General features: G+C 43.4%; 1 protein-coding gene across 1 annotated transcript in view; it reads right to left on the bottom strand.

The window, feature by feature from the left end:
* Positions 1 to 27,752, bottom strand: part of LOC137424168 (extracellular calcium-sensing receptor-like) — a 79,845-nt gene that overhangs the window by 12,401 nt on the left and 39,692 nt on the right. Inside the window, exon 4 of the mRNA XM_068111632.2 lies at positions 8,633 to 9,519. Coding sequence (XP_067967733.1) covers positions 8,633 to 9,519 — 887 coding nt within the window. The remainder of the gene's footprint in view (positions 1 to 8,632; positions 9,520 to 27,752) is intronic.

The raw sequence follows: 27,752 nt of genomic DNA, 5'->3' as shown, positions 1-27,752 counted from the left end.
GCAGATTCTGACCAAACTGAGCAGAAAGCTGATCACCAAAAAGACGTGCTCTCATGTTTGTTGACAGGGTCATGGTCTTGACATGGTGCCACAAGAATGATGACTTTCTGCTTCAATCTTTGCATACATGTCCACAGCGAATTGATGGAAGAGGTTCTGACTTCGATGAAGTTGGTTAAAGGAATTGCCACGAACAATAAAGCGATGAGCATAGAAGTCCATGCAAGAGACAGTTTTTGTTGAGTTTGTACCAGCCTGTGGAATATTAAAGTGGTAGCCATCTTCTCCATTCACGAAGAGCAAAGGATACTGGAGGGCATCGTAAGACCTATGGGTTTCACTGATGAAGTTAAGGTTGTTGTCACGATATTTGAGGACAATGTCTCTTCTGCCATATTCTTGGCCAGTCATCATGACAGCCACCTCATTACGTTCTGGAGCATTGAATCGGCGTGCAATGCTCACCTGATGGTCTTTTGTCAGCATAAATGATGATCTGAAATTCCAGGGTAGGAGCATTCTCAAGGGCATATTTAAAACTTTCGACATAGCTGTTACTAGAATGAAGCATTTCTTGCAGCTTCAAAATTAAATCAAATCTTGTACCCTGGTTGCTGTTGTATCTACTCTGGGCCTGTTGTTGAAGATCTCCAACAAAGTATATCTGCAAATACCGAGGCTGTTCATTTGGTAGAGGCTGGAGGGATCCTATCCTGTGGTAAATCTGTCCCTGAACTTTGAATGTTGGCATGAATCCTCCCTCTGTGATGACATTAGCGCCGAATGACGTCATTTGAAAGGCACAATTGTATTTCCGAATATTCTGAAGGAAATGTTTGGACTCTGGAGTGGTGCCAAGAAGAAGATCCTTTAGTGGCTCAGGTGGTTCAGGAAGCATAATCAGCTGAACTTTGCCATTAGTGCAACACAGGCCTGGTGTTTCTTTATCCCACTTTTTGGCGCTACACTTGTCACAAATCTTAGACATGGAACCAATGGTCACTAATTCGTGAGATGCATAATCATGGCTTGGATCATAGTTGAAAGCACCTTGGTACCACTGTTGCGTAGTGAATGGTCTCGATCTTACCTCAGCATGACTTGTCCTATCTCTTTGACGCCTTGTCTGACGTTCATCTGGAGTTTCCCCCTGCCGTCGAGTTGACTGTCGGAAGACCTGTTCTTGGAGGCGAGACAGCCTATGTTCTCGTGCTTCCTGCTGCCTTTCAGCTCTTCGTCTGGCAGCGTTTTCTTGGAGTCGTGACTGTCTTTCCTCGAGTGTCTCTTGGTCTATAAGAGCTGATCGGCTGCGTGCCTGGGTTTGAAGTTCCTGCTGATGTTCCGCATCTGTCCGTGCTTCTCTTCGTGTCTGCATATGGAGGGCTGCAGGCGACTTTCCGAAATTTGGCCGCTTTTTGGGTGGCATTGTAGTAGGGAAAACTGTCGCTTTTCGTTTGATAATGGGAAGAGGTGGGGAAAACGCTCGTTGTTTATGGAAAACGTTCGCTTTACTTATAAAATAGGAATAAATCGGAGATTTTCGAAGGTAGGAATAAATCGGAATAAAAATAGGAATAAATCGGAGAAATAGGAATAATAATAATAATAATAATGAGAAACGTGGCGAAAACGTTCGCTATTAAAATGAATGTTGAAGTAACGCCACGGCTTATATAGGATTATTAGGAGGGGTGGAGACCTTAGGGAGGCGGAGACTATTTAAATTGTCCAATAGAAAAAGGGTAAAAAAATTTGACCCTTCTAGAAAGGTCAAATATTTCGTGGTCCTGCCTTTTTGGGTTTTTTTTTTTTAATTTGAGCTCGGGGGGTGCGATTTCAGTAATTTTAAAGACTGCCATTGGATTCCCCATATAAAACTACCCCTAGTTGTGCACCATTAAGACCTCGAAGTAGGCGCTTACAGATTTATATACCCAACGACACCACAAACAGACATTGCCTTTTATTATATATATTGATGGAAAGCCTCTCCTCAGTGAAAGACACATGAAAGCCTGCTTGGAGTTTGCAAAAAAAGCACCTAAAGGACTCTCAGACTGTGAGAAACAAGATTCTGTGGTCTGATGAAACCAAGATTGAACTGTTTGGCTTCCGTCTGGCCACTCTGCCATAAAGCCCAGATCGGTGGAGTGTTGCAGTGATTGTTGTCCTTCTGGAAGTTTCTCCCATTTCCACACAGGATCTCTGGAGCTCAGCCAGAGTCACCATCGGGTTCTTGGTCACCTCTCTTATCAAGGCCCTTCTCCCCGATTGCTCAGTTTGGCCGGGCGGCCAGCTCTAGGAAGAGTCCTGGTTGTTCCAAACTTCTTCCATTTAAGAATTATGGAGGCCACTGTGCTCTTGGGAACCTTCAATGCAGCAGAAATTTTTTGTAGGCTTTCCCAGATCTGTGCCTCGACACAATCCTGTCTCTGAGCACTGCAGGCAGTTCCTTCGACCTCATGGCTTGGTTTTTGCTCTGATATGCATTGTCAGCTGTGAGACCTTATATAGACAGGTGTGTACCTTTCCAAATCATGTCCAATCAATTGAATTTACCACAGGTGGACGCCAATCAAGGTGAAGAAACATTTCAAAGATGATCAAGAGAAATGGGAGGCACCTGAGCTAAATTTCAAGCGTCATAGCAAAGGGTAGGAATACTTATGTCAATGTGATATTTCAGTTGTTTTTTTGTAATAAATTTGCAAAACTTTCTAAAATCCTGCTTTCTCTTTGTCATTATGGGGTAATGAGTAGATTGATGAGGGGAAAAAAAAGAATTTAAACGATTTCAGCATAAGGCTGCAACATAACAAAATGTGAAAAAAGTGAAGGGGTCTGAATACTTTCTGAATGCACTGTATATATATATATATATATATATATATATATATATATATATATATATATATATATATATATATATATATATATATATATATATATATATATATATATATACATACATATATATATATATACATATATATATATATATATATATATATATATATATATATATATATACATACATATATATATATATATATATATATATATATATATATATCTAATTATAATAGAGCAAACGTACATGGTGATGTTTGTTTATTTGTGACGAAAACGTCTTCTTCTTCTTCAGATATCCATGATTTTGGACAGACGCCTATGATGGATGGTGAATGGGTATGAAGGCTTGAAGTGGGGAGGGTATTGGCATTCTGTTAAGCACAACTCAATGTAAGGGGGTCTATGGTAGGAGACGCAGGAGGATCCCACTGCTGAAAGAGAGACAAAAGAAGGCCTGACTTGAGTTTGCCAAAACACACCTGAACAAGCCAAATCCTTCTGGAAGAATGTCCTGTGGACAGATGAGACCAAATTAGAGCTTTTTGGTAAAGCATTCATCTCTATGTTAACAGACAACAAAATAACGCCTTCAAGGAAAAGAACACCTTCCCTAGTCAAACATAGAGGAGGTTCAGTGATGTTTTGGGGTTGTTGTGCTGCCTCTGGCACTGGGTACCTTGAATGTGTGCATGGCATCATGAAATCAGGAGATTACCAAGGCATTTTGGAGCACAATGTTCAACTAAGTGTCAGAAAGCTGGGTCTCCATCAAAGGTCATGGGTCTTGCAGCAGGACAATGACCCCAACACACTTCAACAAGCACCCTAGAATGGTTCAAGACAAAACGGAAAGGTTCAAGAAGTGGCCAGCAATGAGTCCAGATCGAAATCCCATTGAACATCTGCAGGGAGATCTGAAAACAGCAGTTGGGAGAAGGCACCCTTCAAATCTAGGATAACTGGAGCAGTTTGCATGAGAAGAGTGGACCAAACTGCCAGTACAGAGGTGTCGGAAGCTCATTCATGGCTATAGGAAGCACTTGACTGCAGTTATTTTGTCCAAAGGCTTTGCTGCCAAATATTAAGTCGAGGGTGTCAATAATTTTTTCAAAGCCATTTCTTTTTATTTTCTGATCAAAAAAGATATATTAAGTTCTGAATCAAATCAAAGCTTCTGTAATATTAACAGTGAAACAAAGAATTGTGGAGACCAAATACTTTTGTCAATTTGAACTTATTTTTCGAGAAAATTGTAGGTTATTTGAAAACAGTGCAAGGGTGCCAATATTTTTGATCACGACTGCGTGTACATATATATATATATATATATATATATATATATATATATATATATATATATATATATATATATATATATATATATATATACATATGTATATATATATACATATGTATATATATATATATATATATATATATATATATATATATATATATATATATATATATATATTAATAATAATAATAATAATACATTTATTTTATATAGCGCTTTTCAAGAAGCCCAAAGACGCTTTGACAGAGTACAAAAAACAAGTGCAAAAAGACAAAAATAAATAGGTAAATAATCAAAGCAAAAGGAAGGAGAAGGAGAAGAGATAGTCAGGGGTTAAATGCTGTGGGTTAAATGTTAAATGCAGTGTTGAACAAGTAGGTCTTGAGTGATGTTTTGAATGTGGTGAGTGAGGAGGAGTCTCTGATGGTGTGAGGTAGTGAGTTCCAGAGGGTGGGAGCAGCGATGAAGGCCCTGTCCCCCCAGGATCTGAATTTGGTCTGGATGGGGGGATATATATATATATATATATATATATATATATATATATATATATATATATTGCGGTTTTGAGTTTGTTCAGTGAGTTTAATAAAGGTTAAAATTTCCCCCTCATAGATAGTCACACAAGCAACATGTAGCCTCGTGATAGTATAGTTATGTCTTAGTATTTGTGAGCTTAGTCCTTTTCCTATGTTAGTTCTGCGTTGAGTAGAGTCAGGAGAATAGGCCCTACTTCTACCGACTATCCAGCGTCCGTAGCCTCATGCCCTTTTGCGCTAACGTTGGTTCATTTTGGGCGAGTTAACACGAGGAGGACCGGGGCGGAGCCGAGGGCGGAGCGGCAGAAGCACTGGTGGTAAGCATGAGCCGCCAAACAGTGCTCAGAGGTGGTGACGGCGGCGTTCCCTCACAGGGCGTGGTAAGAAGGTTTGAGAGGGTGCCAGAAGGTTCGGGGGCATAGTTATAAAACCCGCTGTGCAAAGCCCTCGAAAGGACTAGTGCTGGAGGACTTGCAGCGAAAGACTTGATGAGCAAAGGACTCACGCGCACTGACCAACCAGCTTGGAGGGATCGAGGAAGAGGAGTTGTGAGCGTCCAAGAACTGTACAAGATACACGGGCGAAGCCTGACGCGCATGAACCAAAAGACGTGTTATTAATACGTGACGCTCGGTTGAGTTTGAGGCCGATCGCTATACAGTGCATTAAGTCGCCCGAGTGAGGAAAATGGCTGTGTAATCGCCAGCCACGCTGAGAGTCCCGCCTTTTCCGTGCCACCTCATCGTCTGTTTTGTTCGGGAGACGCGCTACGATGTTCCTGCCATCGCCTGCTACCATCTTCGTGGGACGTGCTGGGACCATGGAGAGCCGGACAGGAGCCGTCTCTGGACGACCACGTCGACGCGTTGGCTGAACATCTACCCATCTGCAATTCCCTGTGTGAGTGTGACGGGCCCGAGTCCAAGGGATAAGTTAAGATTGACTAAGGCTGCTCTGTGTCTCTGCGTCCCTGATCATTGTACATATGTGTGGGAATAATTAAACCTGTGTTCTTCCTTTCTTCCATTCAATCATTCCTGTGGTTTCTTCATTGGCTAAGCGTAGTACAAATAGAACCGCTCAAATCGGGTTCCACTAACTAAGACTGCACGGACCACGTGGTACTCAATCCGCGCGGCGTACTCAAACCACACATGGCTCGTGCGAGGCTTGCTTCCTCGCTTTCAGGGCGGCGCAGGAAATTAGGTACGAGCGAGAATTGGTCCCGAGACCCTACTCTGCGTGGGTCCGGAAGGGACGTATCAAGCCTCGGTCCCGCCAAGCCTAGAAAGAACAAGGGGATTAATCCCCCCTTGGTAAGGGGAAGAAGGGCGGCGTAGAACCGTAACAATATATATATATATATATATATATATATATATATATATATATATATATATATATATATATATATATATATATATACATACACACACACACACACATATATGGGAGGAGTGTCTTTCAGGATGCCAATGGTCCAGCCCAAAGAGCATGTGTTGTCACTGGGTGCCTTGTAGAGCATGAAGACAAAGTTTCCCCTCTTTCAAGGTCCTACAAATCACTGGACCTCAATCCCATTGAGCATCCATGGGACTGTCTGGAGAGACGCCTAAGAAAGCGGTTTCTGCTTCCGTCAAACCAACATGAATTGGAGTAGACATTACACTTTCTTGTGGAAGAATGGTGCCATATTCCTGCAAAGCAGTTCCAGACTCTTTTTGAATTCCATGCCACAGTGTATTCATACAGTCCTGGATGCATGTGGTAGTCCAGCACCTTACTAAATGACATTTTGTTGGTGTTTCTACTTTTTGGTCCACTGGTCTGTATTTTTACCTTCAATTATTTATTTATTTATGTACACAATGCCATCTCCATTACCAACATACAACCTTGAATTGTTCGTTTTCAGATTTCTCCTTCCTCCTCTTCGTGGCCATCGCCATAACATGTGTGACATTCGAAATATTATACAAACCTATTCATCCCAAGCGTTCATTAACACAGCCACCATTTTATTTTAAAATAAAAGCACACATATATTTTAAAAATCCTTATTCTATGCTCGCAAATTTAAAAGTAACAAAACATTGTTATGCCATGGAATTGTTGTACATTATCTCATTCATATAATTCATTGATTGCTTCTTGCATAGATTTAGGGATGAGGAAAGCAGCAAAGTTAGGATATAAAAACATAGGGGCAATACTCCTAGCACTCAACTGGTACAACAAACAGTATACTGCACTGACTGAAGGTATTTTAAACCAATTTCAATGATTGCTAGAAGACAGCGCAGCATATAGAATCATACTAACATAATCATAAGACTTTAAACAAACAAACAAAAAAAATACCTATCTTGGGGGGTTAAACCTGGATGCACTTTGACCCCCCGTAGACTCCCTTAGACTCTGATTTTTTTTTTATGCCGTGAACAAACTTTAGTCACAACACAACAAATAAAATTTTTGCCAAATTTGGTCGCCATCCCATCAGCGGTTTCGGAGAAGAAGTTTCAAGTGTTTACGGACTGACGGACGTACGACATGCCATCGCATCAGCTCCCCTGAACTTCGTTCCAGGTGAGCTAAAAAAGCAAATACCTATTTTGGGAGGCAAGCCCCCCCATCGACCACTTTAGACCCCGATTTTTTAAAGGCCGTGAACAAACTTTGGTACAGCACAGGTGGTGAAGGTTGTGGTGAAGTTTCAACGGAATTGCGTTTGTAGATTCTGAGAAGAAATCAAATACCTATTTTGGGGGGCAAACCACCCGTAGACCCCCAAAGGGGAAGATATTTTTTAAATGTCGTGAACAAACTTTGGCACATCACGGGTGGTGAAGGTTGTGGTCAAGTTTCATCGAAATAGTGTGTTTAGTTTCACAGGAAAAAGCAAATTCCTATTTTGGGGGGTGAAACCTGAACCCACTTTGACCCCCGGTAAACCCCCTTAGACCGAATTTTTTAAAATGCCGTGAACAAACTTTTGTCACAACATTAGCAAATATATTTTGTGCCAAATTTTGTCACAATCCCATCAGCGGTTTCGGAGAAGAAGTTTCAAGTGTTTATGGACGGACAGACTGCCATCGCATAAGCTCCCCTGAACTTCGTTCCAGGTGAGCTAAACCTGAGTAAAGGAGGGAGGGAGGGAATATAGGAGAGTAGAGGTAAACGTAGATGAGTTGTGCTCTGGAGGGGTATGATAAAAGTTTGAAGAAAAAAAGGAAGCAGTGCAGTTTGGCAATATTTGTGCAATCCATGCAAGTTACAGGATTCCAGATGATGACAACTTTAGAACCTTTCATAATTAAACACGGTGGGTAAGAAAGGTTCTTCTTCTTCATTTTTGATGGACGGATGGAAGGAAGGACATAGCTAAATATTGAAGCGGCTTCACCGCTTAAAAACAAACGGGTCTAATTGTATGAGGAACAATGTGAAGGCCAAAATATTTGCTATTTTCACTGTGCAATGCATAATTGGCCACTTCTTTTATTTTTCTTCATCTTCTTCCTCCACCAGGCTGAGCACCAGAGGGTAATAGTTTAACTTTTTTTGCATGTGTTATATATAGAAGGTCTCAAAATCCCATGCCATGCTGCACATGCAGGGACACAGGGTTCTCACTTAGTAGTTTCAACCAAATAAAATTCACATTAAGCCTTTGCAAATGTATAGCATCCACCCCACCCCTCCCTCCCCCCTCAATATGATTTTTGTTTTTACCGCAAGTACAACATCCAGCTTTCAACTCTTTCTATCATGCATTTCAGGAATGCATGAAAGTTAAGCAACTAAAATCAAACAAACACCCAAACTTGAAATGCACAACAGTTCATAAGCATAATTAGAAATTGTTTTAAGCAATGGCCTCTAATATACACTCTTCAATAGCTACTGTTACTTGCATGTATTTGTGAATGCATATTACCTGCCATGGTGCAAAGTCCATGATATCCGCACAAGTATTATTGATAAAAGGGCCCTCTTCGTCTGTGCATTGTTGCAGGTCATGCATCGCATGTGCAACTGATAGCACAGCCATGTGTGTGTTGTAAGTAACCCGCATATCTAAAACATCTGTAAAAGGAGTGTTGACCCCTTCCAAGGTTTCATTTCCCAAACACTTCTTATATTTACCTTGATGCCATGTGCAGTTAAAGGTTATTTCCCACAGTCTTTTAACAAAGGCATCAAGAGAACTGTCATCACGATCAAGTGCATCTGAAGGATTTGAAGTAGACAAAGCAGTTGTAACTGCAGACGTCAAAAATCCCAAGCTTGTCGACAAATCACCCGATGATACAGTTGTCGAAATTCCCGAGTCTGTAGCAGATGAATTATTCATGTCTGTGTATTCACTGTTGGTCGTGTTGGTGGTTGCTGAACTTGTTGCTGTAACTGTATCTGTTGTGGAATTTGATGATCGAATGTTCCTATCTTCTCTCACTTCACGCTGAAATCGTAGCAGTGCTTGTCTTGTGATGCTTTTTCCAGGGTCATTCAAATCTCGCTTATGTAACCTAACGTTACTTGAAACTGGTGACATATCCTGCAATTTTTTTCCAGGACGTATTTTCAAAAGAAACTCTTCTAGTCCAGGAATTTCCCCCCGGCGCAATGCAAGGCCAATTGAACCTTTAAAAGAGGGAGCATATTCGGGTGAGCTAAGTGTTGATGATGTGACCCAGGTTTCTGTTGCCAACCAAATCTTCCCTGTCACGTTACGTCGCACAGCTTCTAATGCAAGGGGCAGAAACTCTGCTTCATTACTGAATACTAATAATACCTTTGCTTTTGTTTCATTCAGTAGGTCTCCTGCAAAAATAAAAAGACACTATTGTTACCATTTCAATGTAAATATAAACATATGTAGAAAACATTTTCAACCAATAAATGATTGATTATATATGATAGTAACTGCTGACATAACATGGCAAGAGCTAAAATTGAAGAGTTTGATTTCATTGTGATACATTCCAATTCCACATTTTTTGATTTATCAGCAATTGTGCAATATTTGTTGGTCGTTGATGCATGCAAACAAAACAGTCTTCGTTAAAATGCTATACACACCATGTAGTTAAATGCAGAAAAATTACTTCATATAAATAAAGGGTAACCGACATTTACAGAGTCTGACAAGATAATTGAGATATGGTACACAAGATAAGCCCTTTGCTGTTCCTCTTTAGCAGTGGACATTCACAAGTAGCACATGCATGAGAATACCAAGACTATAAACTCCCATCAGCCAACCGACCAGTATCATCACTTATTGGCGAGTAATCAGCGACAGTGTAGACAGAAACGAGAAAAGCAGACAACCGAGGCTGCCAAAAATGCACCATGTGCAATGACTATAATAGTCAACATATACATATCAAAACCCAATCACATCTCACCCATAATTGGAGGGAACAACCAATCGGCTCTCACGGAATCAATTATCCCCATGCAGATAGAATCTTTACAATTTATCCACTGCTCTTCTCACCAAAGAAAGCTGCATAAAGCAACCAAGAAAAGGTACACAAGATAAGCCTTTTGTTCATTCCTAATAATACGAACAATAATACATTTTCCTTTGTTTAATTTGGTAGGGTGAGGATTTTGGTGAGTAAGGATTTTGCACAATGGAGAACGCCCTGTCGGTGACTGATTTTGGAGGCCAAATTAGAAATATGGTTTGCGCAAGAAAGATCATGGCTGATAGTGAGGCCAAACCGTTTGAGTGACTGAACTTCAAGATGGATGTTAAGAAAGTAGATGGGAGGGTTCATCAGACGGTTCTTTCAGAGTGAGAGCGTGCGATTTTTCAGGATTGAAAGACATATTCAAAGTGTTTGACCAGCTTGAGATTTTGTGAAGGTCTGCAGGGAGGAAAGAGGCTGCTGCCTGCCAATATGAAGGATGAGGGATGCTACAAAAGAGGGTGGACTCATCAGCATAGAGATAAAAAGGATTTTCTTTCGAGTCCGATAGATCATTGATGAAGATTAGGAATAGGAAGGGGCTCAGCATACTGCCTTGTGGCACTCCAGCCTTGACAGGAAGAGGAGATGAGGTTTTATTTGAGAGATATTCGTTGGCTATGATAGTAGAGGAAGACAATAAGCCATGTGTGGATTTGACCTTGGGTGCCACAGGGAAAGAGTTTGGAGAGCAAGGAGGGATGTGAGACTGTATCAAATGCTCGAGATATGTCTGGATAGATGGCCCTCATCTCACGTCTGACATTCAGGACCTCCAGCCATTGTTGGGCGGCATGTCCAAGGTACAGTGGTCTGAATCCAAATTGATGATGTGAGATTAGGCCATTGGATTAATGGAAGATTTGATGACAACTGCAATCAATGATGGATTTGATGACCTTGCTTTGTAATTATGTCTGTAATTAAGGCAATTGGTTTTTTCACCTTGTTAATGTTATGTGGTGATGGCTGACTTCCAAGCAGATGCTTTATGAAATTATTATTGGCTAGTTATTGATATTTATTGTTATTAATATGAATGAAAAATGAATGATCGTTTTAAGGCCATTTTCCCCGCTAGAGCGGGGGTTAGCCTTGCGGGCCCCATGACAATCATGGTTCCCTGTTGGAGGCAATGTTTTTTATGGCTGGATGCCCTTCCTGACGCCAACCCTTGGTCACGCTCTTCGATGCGCAGGGATACGGTGTACCTATTCTAAATCCGGGTACACACCGGGGTCATTCATCCCAGCAAGCTGGTACTCAATTTGCCGACCTCGGAAGGATGACAGGCTGAGTCAACCCCCCCTGAGCCCCAACCCCCCCCTCAGCGATCGAGCGGGATGCGAACCCAGGATCCTAGGATCCCAAGCCAGCACCCTAACCGCTAAGCCAACACCAGGTTGTATTATTTAATAATAATAAATATTTATTGTTATTAATATTTATTATTATTGATATTTATATGATGACTGCTATTGGCATTGCAAGTGGTACAGTGCCTATAGAAAGTCTACATCTGCTATCAAATTTTTCACGTTCTGTTGCCTTATTACCTGGAATTAAAATGCATTAAATCATACTTTTTTCACCTTTATTTACACATCGTAACCCACAACTTCAAAGTGAAAAACAAATTCTACAAATTTCATATATATATATTAAAAATCCAAAACTAGATTATTGGTTGGATCAGTGTTCACTCCCCCCACCCCCGAGTTAATACTTGGTGGAAGCACCTTTGACAGCAATTACAGCTGTGAGTCTGTTGGGATAGGTCTCTGCCAACTTTGCACACCTTAATTGAGCAATCTTTGTCCATTCTTCTGTACAAAACTGTTCAAACTCAGTCAAGTTGCATGAGGAGCGTTGATGGACAGCAATCTTCAAGTCATGCCACAGATTTTCGATTGGATTTAGGTTGGGGCTCTGACTGGGCCACTGAAGGACATTTATCTTTTTGTTCCTTAGCCACTCCAGTGTAGCTTTGGCTATGTGCTTCAGGTTATAGTCATGCTGAAAGGTGAACTTCCATCCCAATTTCAACTTTCTTGCAGAGGGCAGCAGGTTTCCCTCTAGGATTTTTCTGTATTTTGCTCCATCCATTTCCCTTCTATCCTGACAAGTGCTCCAGTCCCTGCTGATGAGAAACATCCCCATAACATGATGCTGCCACCACCATGTTTCACAGTAGGGATGGTGTTCTTTGGGTGATGTGCTTGTTGATATGCATTTTGGTCAAAAAGTTCCATCTTGGTTTCGTCAGACCACAAAACTTGTTTCCACATGGCTTCAGAATCTCCAGTGTTTTCTGCATGCCTCAAATGGGATTCAAGGTGGGCATTTTTTGACTAATGCTTCCTTCTTGCCACCCTACCGTACAGGCCAGACTTGTGGCGTGCTTGTGATATTGCTGTCACACGCACACAGTGACCAGTCTTTGCCATAAAGGCCTGTTGCTTTTTCAAAGTTGCCATTGTCCTCTTGGTGGCCTCTCTGATCAGTCTCCTCCTTGCTGGGAAGGAGACTGATCAGAGAGGACACAAAGATCAGTGTCTATCATGCCGTTGTGTTATTGACATTTCTGTGTGGATGCGAATATTTGACACCGTATTGTCGCCATATCAAATGCCTTGATCAATTCCATAGGTGATACCTTCATAAGATTCTTGGTATCACCTGGCAAGACAAAAAAACTAACACCGTTGACGTATCCAAGGAATTGAGTATTTCCTGATGCAAGCCAAGCTTTGCTGGTCAGGACTCCTCACACGCATAGAAGACCATAGGATCCCAAGAGCGCTTTTCTATGGACAACTTAAATTTGGTAAATGGTCACGTGGTGGACAAATAAAGCACTGAAAGAACGTCCTTAACTCCACACTCAAGTCTTGTGCCATTCTAGTTGTCACCTGGGAACATCAGGCCACAAACAGGTCAGCTTGATATAACGTTGGCTGCAAAGGCCTGCATCACTTTGAATGTGGGAGACTTGCTATCGAGAGACAGCGGAGCTCAGAGGAGAAGGCAGCGATTACCAAGCTGCTTGTAGAGTGCTTGCCAAGTGGATTAAGCACTCAAGCAAGCACTTCATTCAAAACTGTTGAGAGGGAAAGAATGGCATGGCAAGGGCTAGTTAGCTGCTTGGTAACTGAAACACACCTGGACATCAAGACAGTATACAGTACATACAAAACGCTGACAAAAGAACAGTTTTGTTTTTTTTCAATTAAAAGGTTTAAATATTAATCATGACAATTATCCTTGGAATGAAAACGTAACCTGTCCAGTCTTCAATGCGGTTTTACTTTTCAAAATGTACATAAACTCAGAGGGGCTGAGTGTACGAAAGTGGGCATATAGATTTGAAAGATGTGAAAATGAATGAATGAATGATCGTTTTAAGGCCATTTTTCCCACTAGAGCAGAAGTTAGCCTTGCGGGCCCCATGACCTCATGGTTCCCTTTTTGAGGCAATGTTATTATGGCCGGATGCCCTTCATGACGCCAACCCGAAGTCACCTCTTAAGATGCGCAGGGATATGGTGTACCTATTCTAAGTTGGGGTACACATTGGGATCATTCATCCGAGCAAGCTGGTACTCAATTTGCCGACCTCGGAAGGATAACAGGCTGAGTCAACCCCCGTGGCGTTAATTCAGCAATTGACCGGGATGCAAACTCAGGATCCTAGGATCCCAAGCCAGCACCCTAACCGCTTAGCCAACATAAGGCTATATGTGCACATAATAACTTATTAAATAAGTGATATATATATATATATATATATATATATATATATATATATATATATATAATATGTATATATATGATATATATGTGATATTTATGATGTATAAGATATATATATATATATATATACGTATATATATATATATATATATATATATATATATATATATACATACATATATATATATATATATATATATATATACATACATATATATATATATATATATATAGATATATATATATATATACATATATATATATATATATATATATACATATATATATATATATATACATATATATATATATATATATATATATATATATATATATATATATATATATATATACATATATATATATATATATATATATATATATATATATATATATATATATATATATATATATATAATCGTTAGATTAAATAAGACGCGGACGTAGCTTCAGGACGTCGATCTTTAATTGTCGACCAAGCTTTCGACCAACAAAGGTCTTCTTCTGAGTCAGCCCCAAGTTCAACGGAAGCACTTCCGTTGAACTTGGGGCTGACTCAGAAGAAGACTTTTGTTGGTCGAAAGCTTGGTCGACAATTAAAGATCGACGTCCTGAAGCTACGTCCGCGTCTTATTTAATCTAACGATTATATATTCAATACAAATGAGACGCCCTGCTCGTACTTTGGAGTTTCTACTATTTCTTACAGTTATATATATATATATATATATATATATATATATATATATATATATATATATATATATATATATATATATATATATAAATATATACAGACTTGGCATTTAATATGGAATATTTTTTTTGTGGGGATGAACTTACTTTTCAAGATGACTTAGAACCAAAAGTTCATAAGAATTATGTTGAAATTATTCTAGATTTTGTTAATGTGACCATTAAAAGAAACAAAAACCACATTTGACATTTTGAAGTAAATAAATTGATCCTTGAAAGTGATGGAAACTGATATCGAACTCAATTCACGGACAGTACTGTGTTAAACTTCTGTACGTTTTCCAGAGGTATCTCTTTATTTTGCACATTAGCCAAATTTTTTTTTTCAACAAAAACAAAAGTTAAATTATGACTGGGATTACGGACAGTAAAATTACAGTTCAGTACTTCGTATAACCCCCACGAGCATTCAGGAAAGCACGTACACGTCGAGGCATGCTGTTCACGAGATTTGCCAAGGTTTGGACAGGAATCGCTTGCCATGCAGTGAAAATAGCCTGCTGCAATTCATGCACAGAGGTCGGCTGCTGGTCCAAGTTGTCGATTTGACGCGTTAATTCTGCCCACAAGTTCTCTATCGGATTCATATCCGGGGACATGGCAGGCCACTCCATATGCTTGACACGATGGTCAGCAAGAAAATGTTGGATCATGCGAGCACGATGAGGCCGTGCATTGTCATCCTGGAAGACAAAGTTTCCTCGAAAGGCTGCACGAGCAAATGGAAGCAATGTTTCTTCCAGAATGGCCCTGTACTTGAACTGGTTCAGGTTTCCATTCAGAACAACCAGGTCAGTTTTGCCCCCTGCATGAAAAGCAGCCCAAACGGTCACCCCACCACCTCCAGCTTGGACTCTTGGCACAATATAATCTTCGTTGTAGGCTTCATGCACTTGTCTGTGCACTCGGTTGCGGCCATCTTGACGATAGACCAGAAATCTAGACTCGTCACTGAAGGTCACGTGATTCCAGTGTCCTGGCTGCCATTGATGGTGCTCTCTGGCCCACTGCAATCGACGCTGGCGGTGTTGTCTGGTCAGGCGTGGCTTTCTCAGGGGATGCCTGGCACGATAGCCTGCTTGAACCAGTCGTTGGTTGACTGGCCTTCTGGATACAGGCACATTTGTCAGTTGCTGCCACTCAGCCCGAAGCCGATTAGCTGACTTGGTACGGCCATTGCAGACTAACCGGTGCAGCTGGCGATCATCTCTCCTTGTGGTTCTGCGGGGACGTCCTGGCCTCGGTATTGGAGTAGAGACACCCCTTTGAGCATTTCGTTTCAGGATCTTTGACACCTGACCTGGAGTGATGCCATACTCCCGAGCAATAGCACGCTGTTTCATGCCAGAATTTCGTAAAGCCACCACTCCATGACAAACAGCATTGTCGAGTTGACGGACCATCTCCAGAGGAAGCAGCAATAACTTTTGTAGACGTGCAGCAGTTGTTTTCCACTAATACAGAACGCAACAACCCTTATATACACGATTGTGAAGCCAATCGTCAAATGTACCTGTCCTTACATTTTGTCACGCCAGCTGTGATATTATCCTGTTATTGACTTCTTGCTGCGAAAGACAATCAGTGACATGGTTCTTTTAACAAAGAAATCACCGAAGCGTAAAAGAAACTCACCAGATTGATATACTGAGTTCAGAAAGTAAACCCAAGTCAAGAAAAAAATATATTCCATATTAAATGCCAAGTCTGTATATATATGTATAATTGTATATATATACATATATATACACATATATATATATATATAATATATGTATATATATATATATATATATATATATATATATATATATATATATATATATATATATATATATATATATATACACACAGACTTGGCATTTAATATGGAATTTTTTTTTTTCTTGACTTGGGTTTACTTTCTGAACTCAGTATATCAATCTGGTGAGTTTATTTTACCCTTCGGTGATGTCTTTGTTGAAAGAACCATGTCACTGATTGTCTTTCGCAGCAAGAAGTCAATAACAGGATTATATCACAGGTGGCGTGACAAAATGTAAGGACAGGTACATTTGATGATTGGCTTCATAATCGGGTATATAAGGGTTGTTGCGTTCTGTATTAGTGGAAAACAACTGCTGCACGTCTACAAAAGTTATAGCCGCTTCCTCTGGAGATGGTCCATCAACTGGACAATGCTGTTTGTCATGGAGTGGTGGCTTTACGAAATTCTGGCATGAAACAGCGTGCTATTGCTCGGCAGTATGGCATCACTCAAGGTCAGGTGTCAAAGATTCTGAAACGAAATGCTCAGAGGGGTGTCCCTACTCCAATACCGAGGACAGGACATCCACGCAGAACCACAAGGAGAGATGATCGCCAGCTGCACCAGGTAGTCTGCAATGGCCGTACCAAGTCAGCTAATCAGCTTAGGGCTGAGTTGCAGCAACTGACAAATGTGCCTGTATCCAGAAGGCTCGTCAACCAACGACTGGTTCAAGCAGGCTATCGTGGCAGGCGTCCCCTGAGAAAGCCACGCCTGATCAGACAACACAGCCAGCGCCGATTGCAGTGGGACATAGAGCACCGTCAATGGCAGCCAGGACACTGGAATCACGTGACCTTCAGTGATGAGTCTAGATTTCTGGTCTATCGTCAAGATGGCCGCGTCTGAGTGCGCAGACAGGTGCATGAAGCCCACAACGAAGATTGTTTTGTGCCAAGAGTCCAAGCTGGAGGTGGTGGGGTGACCGTTTGGGCTGCTTTTCATGCAGGGGGCAAAACTGACCTGGTTGTTCTGCATGGAAACCTGAACCAGTTCAAGTACAGGGTCATTCTGGAAGAAACATTGCTTCCATTTGCTCGTGCAGCCTTTCGAGGAAACTTTGTCTTCCAAGATGAAAATGCACGGCCTCATCGTGCTCGCATGATCCAACATTTTCTTGCTGACCATGGTGAGCATATGGAGTGGCCTGCCATGTCCCCGGATATTAATCCGATAGAGAACTTGTGGGCAGAATTAACGCGTCAAATCGACAACTTGGACCAGCAGCTCACCTCTGTGCATGAATTGCAGCAGGCTATTGTCACTGCATGGCAAGCGATTCCTGTCCAAACCTTGGCAAATCTCGTGAACAGCATGCCTCCACGTGTACATGCTCTCCTGAATGCTCGTGGGGGTTACACGAAGTACTGAACTGTAATTTTACTGTCCGTAATCCCAGTCGTAATTTAACTTTTTTTTTTGTTGAAATTTTTTTTGGCTAATGTGCAAAATAAACAGATACTCCTGGAAAACGTACAGAAGTTTAACACAGTACTGTCCATGAATTGAGTTCGATATCAGTTTACATCACTTTCAAGGATCAATTTATTTGCTTCGAAATGTCAAATGTGGTTTTTGTTTCTTTTAAAGGTCACATAAACAAAATCTAGAATAATTTCAACATAATTCCAATGAACTTTTGGTTCGAAGTCATCTTGAAAAGTAAGTTCACCCCCACAAAAAAATATTCCATATTATATGCCAAGTCTGTGTGTGTGTGTGTGTGTGTGTGTGTGTGTGTGTGTGTGTGTGTGTGTGTATATATATATATATATATATATATATATATATATATCCACAGCTATACCACCCTTTCGGCATATATATATTGATAGCCTGGTGTTGGCTTAGCGGTTAGGGTGTGCCGGCTTGGGATCCTAGGATCCTGGGTTCGAATCCCAGTCGATCACTGAATTAACGCCAGGGGGGTTGACTCAGCCTGTCATTCTTCCGATGTCGGCAAATTGAGTACCAGCTTGCTGGGATGAATGATCACGGTGTGTACCCCGATTTAGAATAGGTACACCGTATCCCTGCGCATTGTAAGAGCGTGACCAAGGGTTGGCGTCAGGAAGGGCATCCAGCCATAAAAACATTGCCTCAAACAGGAAACCATGATTGTCATGGGGCCCGCAAGGCTAACCCCCGCTCTAGCGGGGAAAATGGCCTTAAAACGATCATTCATATATATATATATATATATATATATATATATATATATATATATATATATATATATATATATACATATATATATATCACCAGGTATATATATATATATATATATATACATATATATATATCACCAGGTTAAGCCAACACCAAGCCATGGAAGGTGGATGGAGGTTATGTTTTCACCCCTATCAGTTTGTCTACCTGTTTGTATTATGAACAGTATGTTTCAAAAAGTTGTGGATGGGTGTAGACGAAACTTGGTGATCAGCTTAGGTTTGTGACCACGAATAATTCATCAATTTTGGCGAAGATTTGAATCCGGATCAGGATCAAAGAATTTTAAGTGATTCCTCACCATTGAGTGATTGGGCTAAAACCGATATATATGCACGATATCTCAAAAAGTTATGGACAGATTCAAATGAAACTTGGTGGACAGGTTGGGTGTGTGACAAGAACACATCGATTCGATTTTGATGAAGGTCAGAATCCGGATCAGGATATGAGAATTTTTGAAATTTTAAAGTCATTCTACACATTGAGAGATGGGGCTAAAAATGATATATAGCATTTGAAAAGGATGTGGACGAATTATGACAAAACTAGGTGGATGAGTTGGTTCGATGACAATACCAAGCCAATTAGATTTTGGTTCATGTCCGGATCCAGATCTGGCCGATCAGTGGGATACAAAACAAACTGTACAGCCTTGTGATGGTATGCGCTCTACCGAGTGTTCTACTTCAAAATGTAACCCCTTTCGGACAAGTGCCGGTGCTCGAGATCAGATGGAGGAGTTTTTATTGATTTATTGCAAACCTCAAGCAAAAATGTCAAAGCACATCATTGATGGGCTGCTCTGTTCTGTATTGTTATTACTTACACGTGATCTGGAGATGATGTGTGTGCGGGAGCATGTGCGCTTGTTGTCGTTGTTGTTTTTTGTTTGTTTCCGGGGCACCAACATGGCTGGTTTTGTGTCCTGGTTGGATGTGATGAGTTATGGGTTGTGTCATTGCTGGAGTTTCCGTTGGGTGTTGCACACACGTGGGTGTGGTATTTGGGATCGGGTGTTGTTTGTTGCTCACATTATCCATCTGTTTGCACCATCCAGTTTTTGCCATTTGTATGAGGTATGTATTATGTGGGTATTTCCTCAGTCTCCACAGCTATACCACCCTTTCGGCTCTTTACATGCCATGCTTCCAGCATCAATTTGTGTCATTTGTTGGACGTCGTGTCTCGGACACGGGTCCCATCAAAGTCAAATTTGTGGCCAGATTGCAGGCAAAGACGTGCTATGGCTGACTGTGTCACCTTTCCCATCCAAAGTGCTCTATCATGTTCATCTAGCCTTTGTTTCTAATTTCTTCCAGTTTCACTAATATATAATCGGTCACAGTCTTTGCATGACGAATGGTAAACAACTCCTGATTTGTCACAAGGTGATATTGTGTCCTTTAGTTTTGAAATGACATTGCAGATGGTGTGTAGAGGCTTGTAGGCTACACCAATCCGTGCCCTGCATACTAGCTTGCCAATCCATTCAGAATCAAAGGTCCGGGTAGTACTGCAATACACAGTGGTCAAACGTGTCTGGCTCCTTCTGTTATTTAAGGGTAGGGGGTATCCTTTTGCGATACCCATTTTTGAGCAGGACTCCTCCAACTGATCTGATTTCTTTAATTACATCAGCCTTGAAAGATGACACAGTCCATGCCTGAGCTGACAAGGCCTGTACTACATTGCGTTTGTGGGAGATTGGGTTGCAGGCATTAAAGCGCAGTCATCTGCTGGTGTGAGTTGGTTTCCTGTAGACCGATGTCTTTCGATAGCCATCAGGCTTATGGTTAACCTCCACATCCAAAAAGGCCAATTTGCATTCTTTTTCCATTTCAATTGTAAAGCTAATACTGGGGAATACCCAGCCAAGTTGCCCAACTCGGTGGTCTACCATGTCCGAAGTAGGTACCTGTTCAAGTATCATGGGAGCCAAATTTCATGGGACTCAAATATATTTTGTTCAAGCTCCTCCATTACCAAATTATCCACAAACAGCAGAGATCGGTGAACCCATAACTGTGCCACATATTTGTCGATAGTGTGTACCATCATAGATGAAGGTCGTGCTATTTAGACACATCTCTGGCAGACTGGCAACATCCTCAGGGGTTAATTGGCTGTTCTGCAAGACATTTTTTAATTGTTAGAAGACTGCAACCAATTGAGTGTGACACTCACCGCCAGATCGACTGGGATATTGGTGAGGAGTGTTACCACATCAAACGACACCTTCGTCTCATCTTCTTGGATTCTAACCTCTCTTATCCTTTTAACAAATTTACCACTGTTCTTGACTGTTTTATCCGGCTTTCCCACAAGTCTGCCAATGATACGTGCTAAGAAACCCGACAGTCGGTGAGATGGAGCATTACCAAAGGACCCAATGGGTCTCAGAGGGACATTCTCTTTGTGAATCATGGGAAGACCACACAGTCTGAGTGCTAAACCATTGCTGCAGTGAAGCGAATTGTACAGTAGTCTTGGTTGCCCAGCCTGCCTGCTCGTTTTAGCATGGAAAACCTTGTGTTTAAGGACCGTTGTTGCTTCGGAGTTGAGTCATAAGGTGATTTGTGGTACGTTTTAACATCCTCCAGTAGTGATATCATTTTCCAATGTACGACTCCTTATCCATTACTGCCACTTCCCTTGTATGCTGGTGCAAATGTAAAGTCTTTTCTGTTTTTCAGACTCTTCATATCTTCAGCTCTGGCACCGAGAGATTAGGTTTGGGTTTGTTCATGTGCAGAAAAAAATAAATGGTAAAATCATATCACGACTGGAAAATGGTAAAACGTACCAAAATTACCTGATGACCCAACTCCGAACAACACAGTCCTTAAACACAAGGTTGTCCATGCTAAAAGGAACAGACAAGCTGGTCAACCAAGACTACAATTGGCTTCACTGCAGCAGCAATGCTTCAACATCCAGACCATGTGGTCTTCCCAAGATCCACAAAGAGAATGTCCTTCTGAGACCTATTGTGTCCTTTGCTAATGCTCCATCTTACCGACTCGGGTTTCCTAGCAGGCGTCATTGGCAGACTTGTGGGGAAGTCTGATAAAACAGTCATGAACAGTATTGAATTTGTTCAAAGGATAGGGAGGTTAGAATCCAAGAAGATGAGATGATGATTAATTTTAATGTGGTTTCTCTCTTCACCAATATCCCAGTAAACCTGGCGGTGAGTGTCATGATCAATCGGTTGAAACATTGGAACGATGGAAAAATGGCTTATCAGAACAGCCAATTAACACCTGAGGATGTTGTCAACCCGCTGGAAATGTCTAAATTGCAAGACCTTCATCTGTGATGGTACACACTGTCAACAAATATTTGGCACAGCTATGGGTTCACCAATCTCTGCTGTTGTGGCTAATTTATTTGGTAATGGGGAAACTTGAATGAAATATATTTGAGTTCCATGAGAATTGGCTCCCATGACACCCGGACAGGTATGCGCATGACACTTTCGTCGTTGTGCATGAAGACACGGTAGACCACCTACTTGGGCAACATGGCCAGGTATTCTCCAGCATTAGCTTTATAATTGAAATGGGAAAAGAAAGGAAATTGGTCTTTTGGATGTGGAGGTTCACCGTAAGCCTGAAGGCTACGTCAAGACATTGGTCTCCAGGAACCCACTTCAAACCAGCATATTACTGTATTTTAATTCTTGCAACCCAATCTCCCACAAACATTGTGTAGCACAGGCCTTGGCAACTCGGACTTGGGCAGTGTCATCTTCGAAAGTCGATGCAATTAAATAAATCATACCAGTTTGAGTCGTCGTGCTCAAAAATTGGGTTAGCAAAGGGATACTCCTTACCCTGAAATAACCAAAACAGACAGAACAGAAAAAGCCAGACTGGCTTGGCCATTGTGTACTGCCGTACTACCCGGGCCTTTCCGAAAGCATTGGCAGAATACTTTGCTGCGCACGGATTGGTGTAGCCTACAAGCCTCGACACACCAACCGACAAAGTGATTTCAAAACGAAAGGACACAATATCACCTTGTGACAAATCAGGAGTAGTTTACCATTCGTTATGCAAAGACTGTGACCAATTATATATCAGTGAAACTGGAAGAAATTTGTAACAAAGGCTAGATGAACATGATAGAGCAGTTAGGCTGGGAAATGTGACAAAGTCAGCCATAGCACGTCATTGCCTTCCATCTGGCCACAAATTTGACTTTCATGGGACCTGTGTCCTAGATACGACGTCCAACAAACGACAGATTGATACTGGAAGCAAGGCATGCAAAGAGCCGAAAGGGTGGTCTAACTGGGAAGACTGAGGAAATACCCACAGAATACACACCTCTGATATAAATGGAAAAAAAAACTGGACGGTGCAAACAGCTGGATAAGGTGAGCAACAAATAACAACACCGGATCCCAAATACCACACCCACGTGTGCGCAACACCCAAAGGAAACTCCAACAATCACACAACCCATATAAATATGTACATATACGTACACATATAATACATATGTACAGTGCATTCAGAAAGTATTCTGACCCTTTCACTTTTTTCACATTTTGTTATGTTGCAGCCTTATGCTGAAATCGTTCAAATTCATTTTTTTCCCTCATCAATCTACACTCAATACCCCATAATGACAAAGAGAAAACATGATTTTAGAAAGTTTTGCAACTTTATTAAAAAGAAAAAACCGAAATATCACATTGACATAAGTATTCATACCCTTTGCTATGACACTTGAAATTTAGATCAGGTGCCTCCCATTTCTCTTGATCATCTTTGAGATGTTTAGACACCTTGATTGGAGTCCACCTGTGGTAAGTTCAATTGATTGGACATGATTTGGAAAGGCACACACCTGTCTATATAAGGTCTCACAGCTGACAACGCATATCAGAGCAAAAACCCAGCCATGAGGTCGAAGGAACTGCCTGCAGAGCTCAGAGACAGGAGTGTGTCGAGGCACAGATATGGGGAAGCCCACAAAAAAAATCTCTGCTGCATTGAAGGTTCCCAAGACCACAGTGGCCTCGATAATTCTTAAATGGAAGAAGTTTGGAACAACTATGACTCCTCCGAGAGCTGGCCGCCCGGCCAAACTGAGAAATCGGGGGAGAAGGGCCTTGGTAAGAGAGGTGACCAAGAACCCGATGGTCACTCTGGCTGAGCTCCAGAGATCCTGTGGGGAGATGGGAGAAACTTCCAGAAGGACAACCATCACTGCAACACTCCACCGATCTGGGCTTTATGGCAGAGTGGCCAGATGGAAGCCTCTCCTCAGTGAAAGACACATGAAAGCCCGCTTGGAGTTTGAAAAAAAGCACCTAAAGGATCTCACTGTGAGAAACAAGATTCTGTGGTCAGATGAAACCAAGACTGAACTTTTTGGCTTCCACCTGGCCACTCTGCCATAAAGCCCACATCGGTGGAGTGTTGCAGTGATGGTTGTCCTTCTGGAAGTTTCTCCCATGTCCACACAGGATCTCTGGAGCCAGAGTGACCATCGGGTTATTGGTCACCTCTCTTACCAAGGCCCTTCTCCCCCGATTGCTCAGTTTGGCCGGGCGGCCAGCTCTTGGAAGAGTCCTGGTTGTTCCAAACTTCTTCCATTTAAGAATTATGGAGGCCACTGTGCTCTTGGGAACCTTCAATGCAGCAGAAAATTTTTTGTCGGGTTCCCCAGATCTGTGCCTCAACACAATCCTGTCTCTGAGCTCTGCAGGCAGTTCCTTCGACCTCATGGCTTGGTTTTTGCTCTGATATGCATTGTCAGCTGTGAGACCTTATATAGACAGGTGTGTGCCTTTCCAAATCATGTCCAATCAATTGAATTTACCACAGGTGGACTCCAAACAAGTTGTAGAAACATCTCAAAGATGATCAAGAGAAATGGGAGCCACCTGAGCTAAATTTCAAGTGTTATAGCAAACGGTATGAATACTTATGTCAACGTGATATTTCAGTTTTTTCTTTTTAATAAATTTGCAAAACTTCCGAAAATCCTGTTTTTTGTCATTATGGGGTATTGAGTGTAGATTGATGAGGGGAAAAAATGAATTTAAACGATTTCAGCATAAGGCTGCAACATAACAAAATGTGAAAAAGTGAAGGGGTCTGAATACTTTCTGAATGCACTGTATAAAACATACATATAACACATATAATACATACATATAATATGTTGAAAGACCAGGAAAGACCTGCCAGGAATGACCGGGCAGGGGTGGTTTTCAGGGTTCCCTGTGTTTGTGGGACAGAATATATTGGAGACAGGGAGAACATTAAGATAATAGGTCAATGAGCACTGCAAGGCCTTCGAGTGCAACTATCCAAAGAGATCTGCCATTGCCAAACATGGCCTGAAGGCTGGCCATGTTACGCTATGGGATAGTGCTGTAGCGGCTACCGCTGGGTATACACAATCGCCTTGCACCTACCGAGGACGCGGAGCGATCACCATGCCGGGCTTGCCCAGGACGCTCGGGCATGCCCGCTCTCGACTTGCCAGGCCTCGTCCGGGACGCCCGGGCGCGCCCGGGCATGCCCGCTCTCAACTTGCCAGGCCTCGTCCAGGACGCCCGGGCACGCCCCCTCTCGCCTTTCCCGGGCAAACGCTCCGGGATAACGTGTATATATATTGCTGCCCGATAAACGGGCTTTTCAGAGTACCCGAGTTGATTTGACACAATAAAGAAACTCGGACGAATTCCAGCTTTTTGTCGCGTCCATTCTTTCGATTTACGTTGGAGCATAGCTCCTACATTGGTGACCCGACATGGACACGGCAGTTGCCCTCAAACTGCCTACCTTCTGGGAGGCTCACGCGGCGGTTTGGTTCGCCCAGGCGGACTCCCTGTTCGCCCTGCGAGGCATCACGGCCGACGACACCCGCTTCCACCATGTGGTAGCAGCACTCGGCTCAGCCACCGCGGCCCGCGCCCTGAGCCTCCTCGAGCGCCCGCCAGCCGCTGACAAATACGACGGGATTAAAAAGCTCCTCCTCGACGCTTTCGCCCTCTCATCAGCGGAACGCGCACGGCGCCTGCTCGACCTGCCCGAGCTCGGCGACACGCGCCCGTCCGAGCGAATGGACTACATGCTTTCGCTGCTCGGCGAGCACTCTCCGGCATTCCTGTTCCGGGAGCTGTTCCTCCATCAGCTGCCTAGCCCGGTACGCCTCGCCCTGGCAAGCACGACGATCACGGATCCCCGCGCCCTCGCCAGGGAAGCCGACAAGATCTCCGCGGCAGGCCAACGCATTGGAGCAGCGACCTGGAGCCCACCACCATCCGAAGCAACGCCCATGGCGCCCGAGCACCCGGCACGGTCGACGACCGAACTGCCGACGCAATTGGCGGCCACTAAGCCGCACCGACCACCTCCAGCACGACGACCGGAGCCTCCACCTGACCAGGCGTGGTGTTATTATCATGCCAGGTTCGGACACAAGGCCTGGACATGCCGACCCCCGTGCACCTTCGGCAAGCCGGGAAACGGTCGGGCCGGCGTTCATTACCAGCCATGAGCGCCGGCCACACGGGCAACTTACTTTTCATCACAGACAAAGCGTCCGGACGGCGCTTCCTGTGTGACACCCGGCGCCCAACTGAGCGTCATACCCGCCTCCGATCAGGACAGGCAGTCCGCGGTTTGCGGCCCCTCCTTGGTTGCGGCCAACGGATCGGCCATCCGCACCTTCGGCCCACGCAACGTCACCCTCTGCTTCGGCAGCCAACGCTTTAATTGGACTTTTGTAACCGCAAGCGTGCCCATGGCTCTGCTAGACGCCGACTTCCTCTGCGCACACGGACTGCTGGTGGACGTCCAACGGCATCGCCTCATCAACGCCGAGACCTTCAGCTCCCTGGCATGCACATTGAGCAGCTCCGCTCCGACCGAGCTGGCATGCGCCCTCCCGGCGGAGAACGAGTTTGCTCGCCTGCTCACGGAGTTCCCGGCCCTCACGCGGCCGACGTTTTCGGCCGTCGCAGTACGACATGGGATCGAGCACCACATACCAACCACGGGCCCGCCGGTCTACGACAGAGCCCGCCGCCTCGACCCAGTCAAGCTCGCCGTGGCCAAAGCCGAGTTCGATGCTTTGGAACACCTCGGCATCGTGCGGCGCTCCTATAGCGCGTGGGCTTCGCCACTACACATCGTCCCAAAACCAGGGGGCGGCTGGCGCCCATGTGGTGACTACCGCCGCCTTAATGACGCTACCACCCCCGACAGGTATCCGATCCCACACATCCAAGACTTCTCCGCCCATTTGGCAGGACGGGTCATTTTTTCAAAGATCGATTTAATACGGGGATATCACCAGGTACCAGTCAGGGCGGCCGACGTCCCAAAAACGGCCGTCATCACGCCGATCGGCTTATTCGAATTCCTGCGAATGCCATTTGGCCTCAAGAACGCGGCTCAGGCGTTCCAGCGCTTGATGGACGGCGTGCTGCGCGACCTGCCGTTCCTCTTCGTTTACCTGGACGACATCCTCATCGCCAGCACGTCCCGGGCCGAGCACCTCCTCCACCTCCGAACACTGTTCGGGCGCCTCAGCGAGCACGGCCTCATCGTCAACCCAGCCAAATGCCACTTCGGCACGACGGCCATTGATTTTTTGGGCCACCACATCACCAAGAACGGGGCCGTGCCGCTGCCAACCAAGGTCGAGGCCATCACCACGTTTCCGCGTCCCCGCTCCATAAAGGCCCTGCAGGAATTCCTGGGAATGGTGAATTTCTATCAACGCTTCGTGCCCCGCGCTGCTCAACTCATGCGGCCCCTCTACGAAGCCCTCCGTGGCAAGCCGGCCAAGCACGACGTCGTCTGGTCCACAGCAATGGACGCGGCCTTTAAAAGCTCAAAGCAGGCCCTCGCCGACGCAACACTGCTCGCTCACCCGGTGCTCAACGCTCCCATCGCCCTCACCACGGATGCCTCTGACTACGCGGTGGGCGCCGTACATGAGCAATGGGTGAACGGGGTTTGGCAGCCACTCGCTTTTTTCAGCCGGCAACTCTGGCC

This window comes from Myxine glutinosa, chromosome 3, assembly GCF_964187855.1.
Source record: "Myxine glutinosa chromosome 3, kmMyxGlut1.1, whole genome shotgun sequence".
In the NCBI taxonomy this organism is placed as follows: Eukaryota; Metazoa; Chordata; class Myxini; order Myxiniformes; family Myxinidae; genus Myxine; species Myxine glutinosa.
The sequence above is the reverse complement of the archived record's forward strand: the minus strand, read 5'-3'. Positions and strand labels throughout refer to the sequence as shown.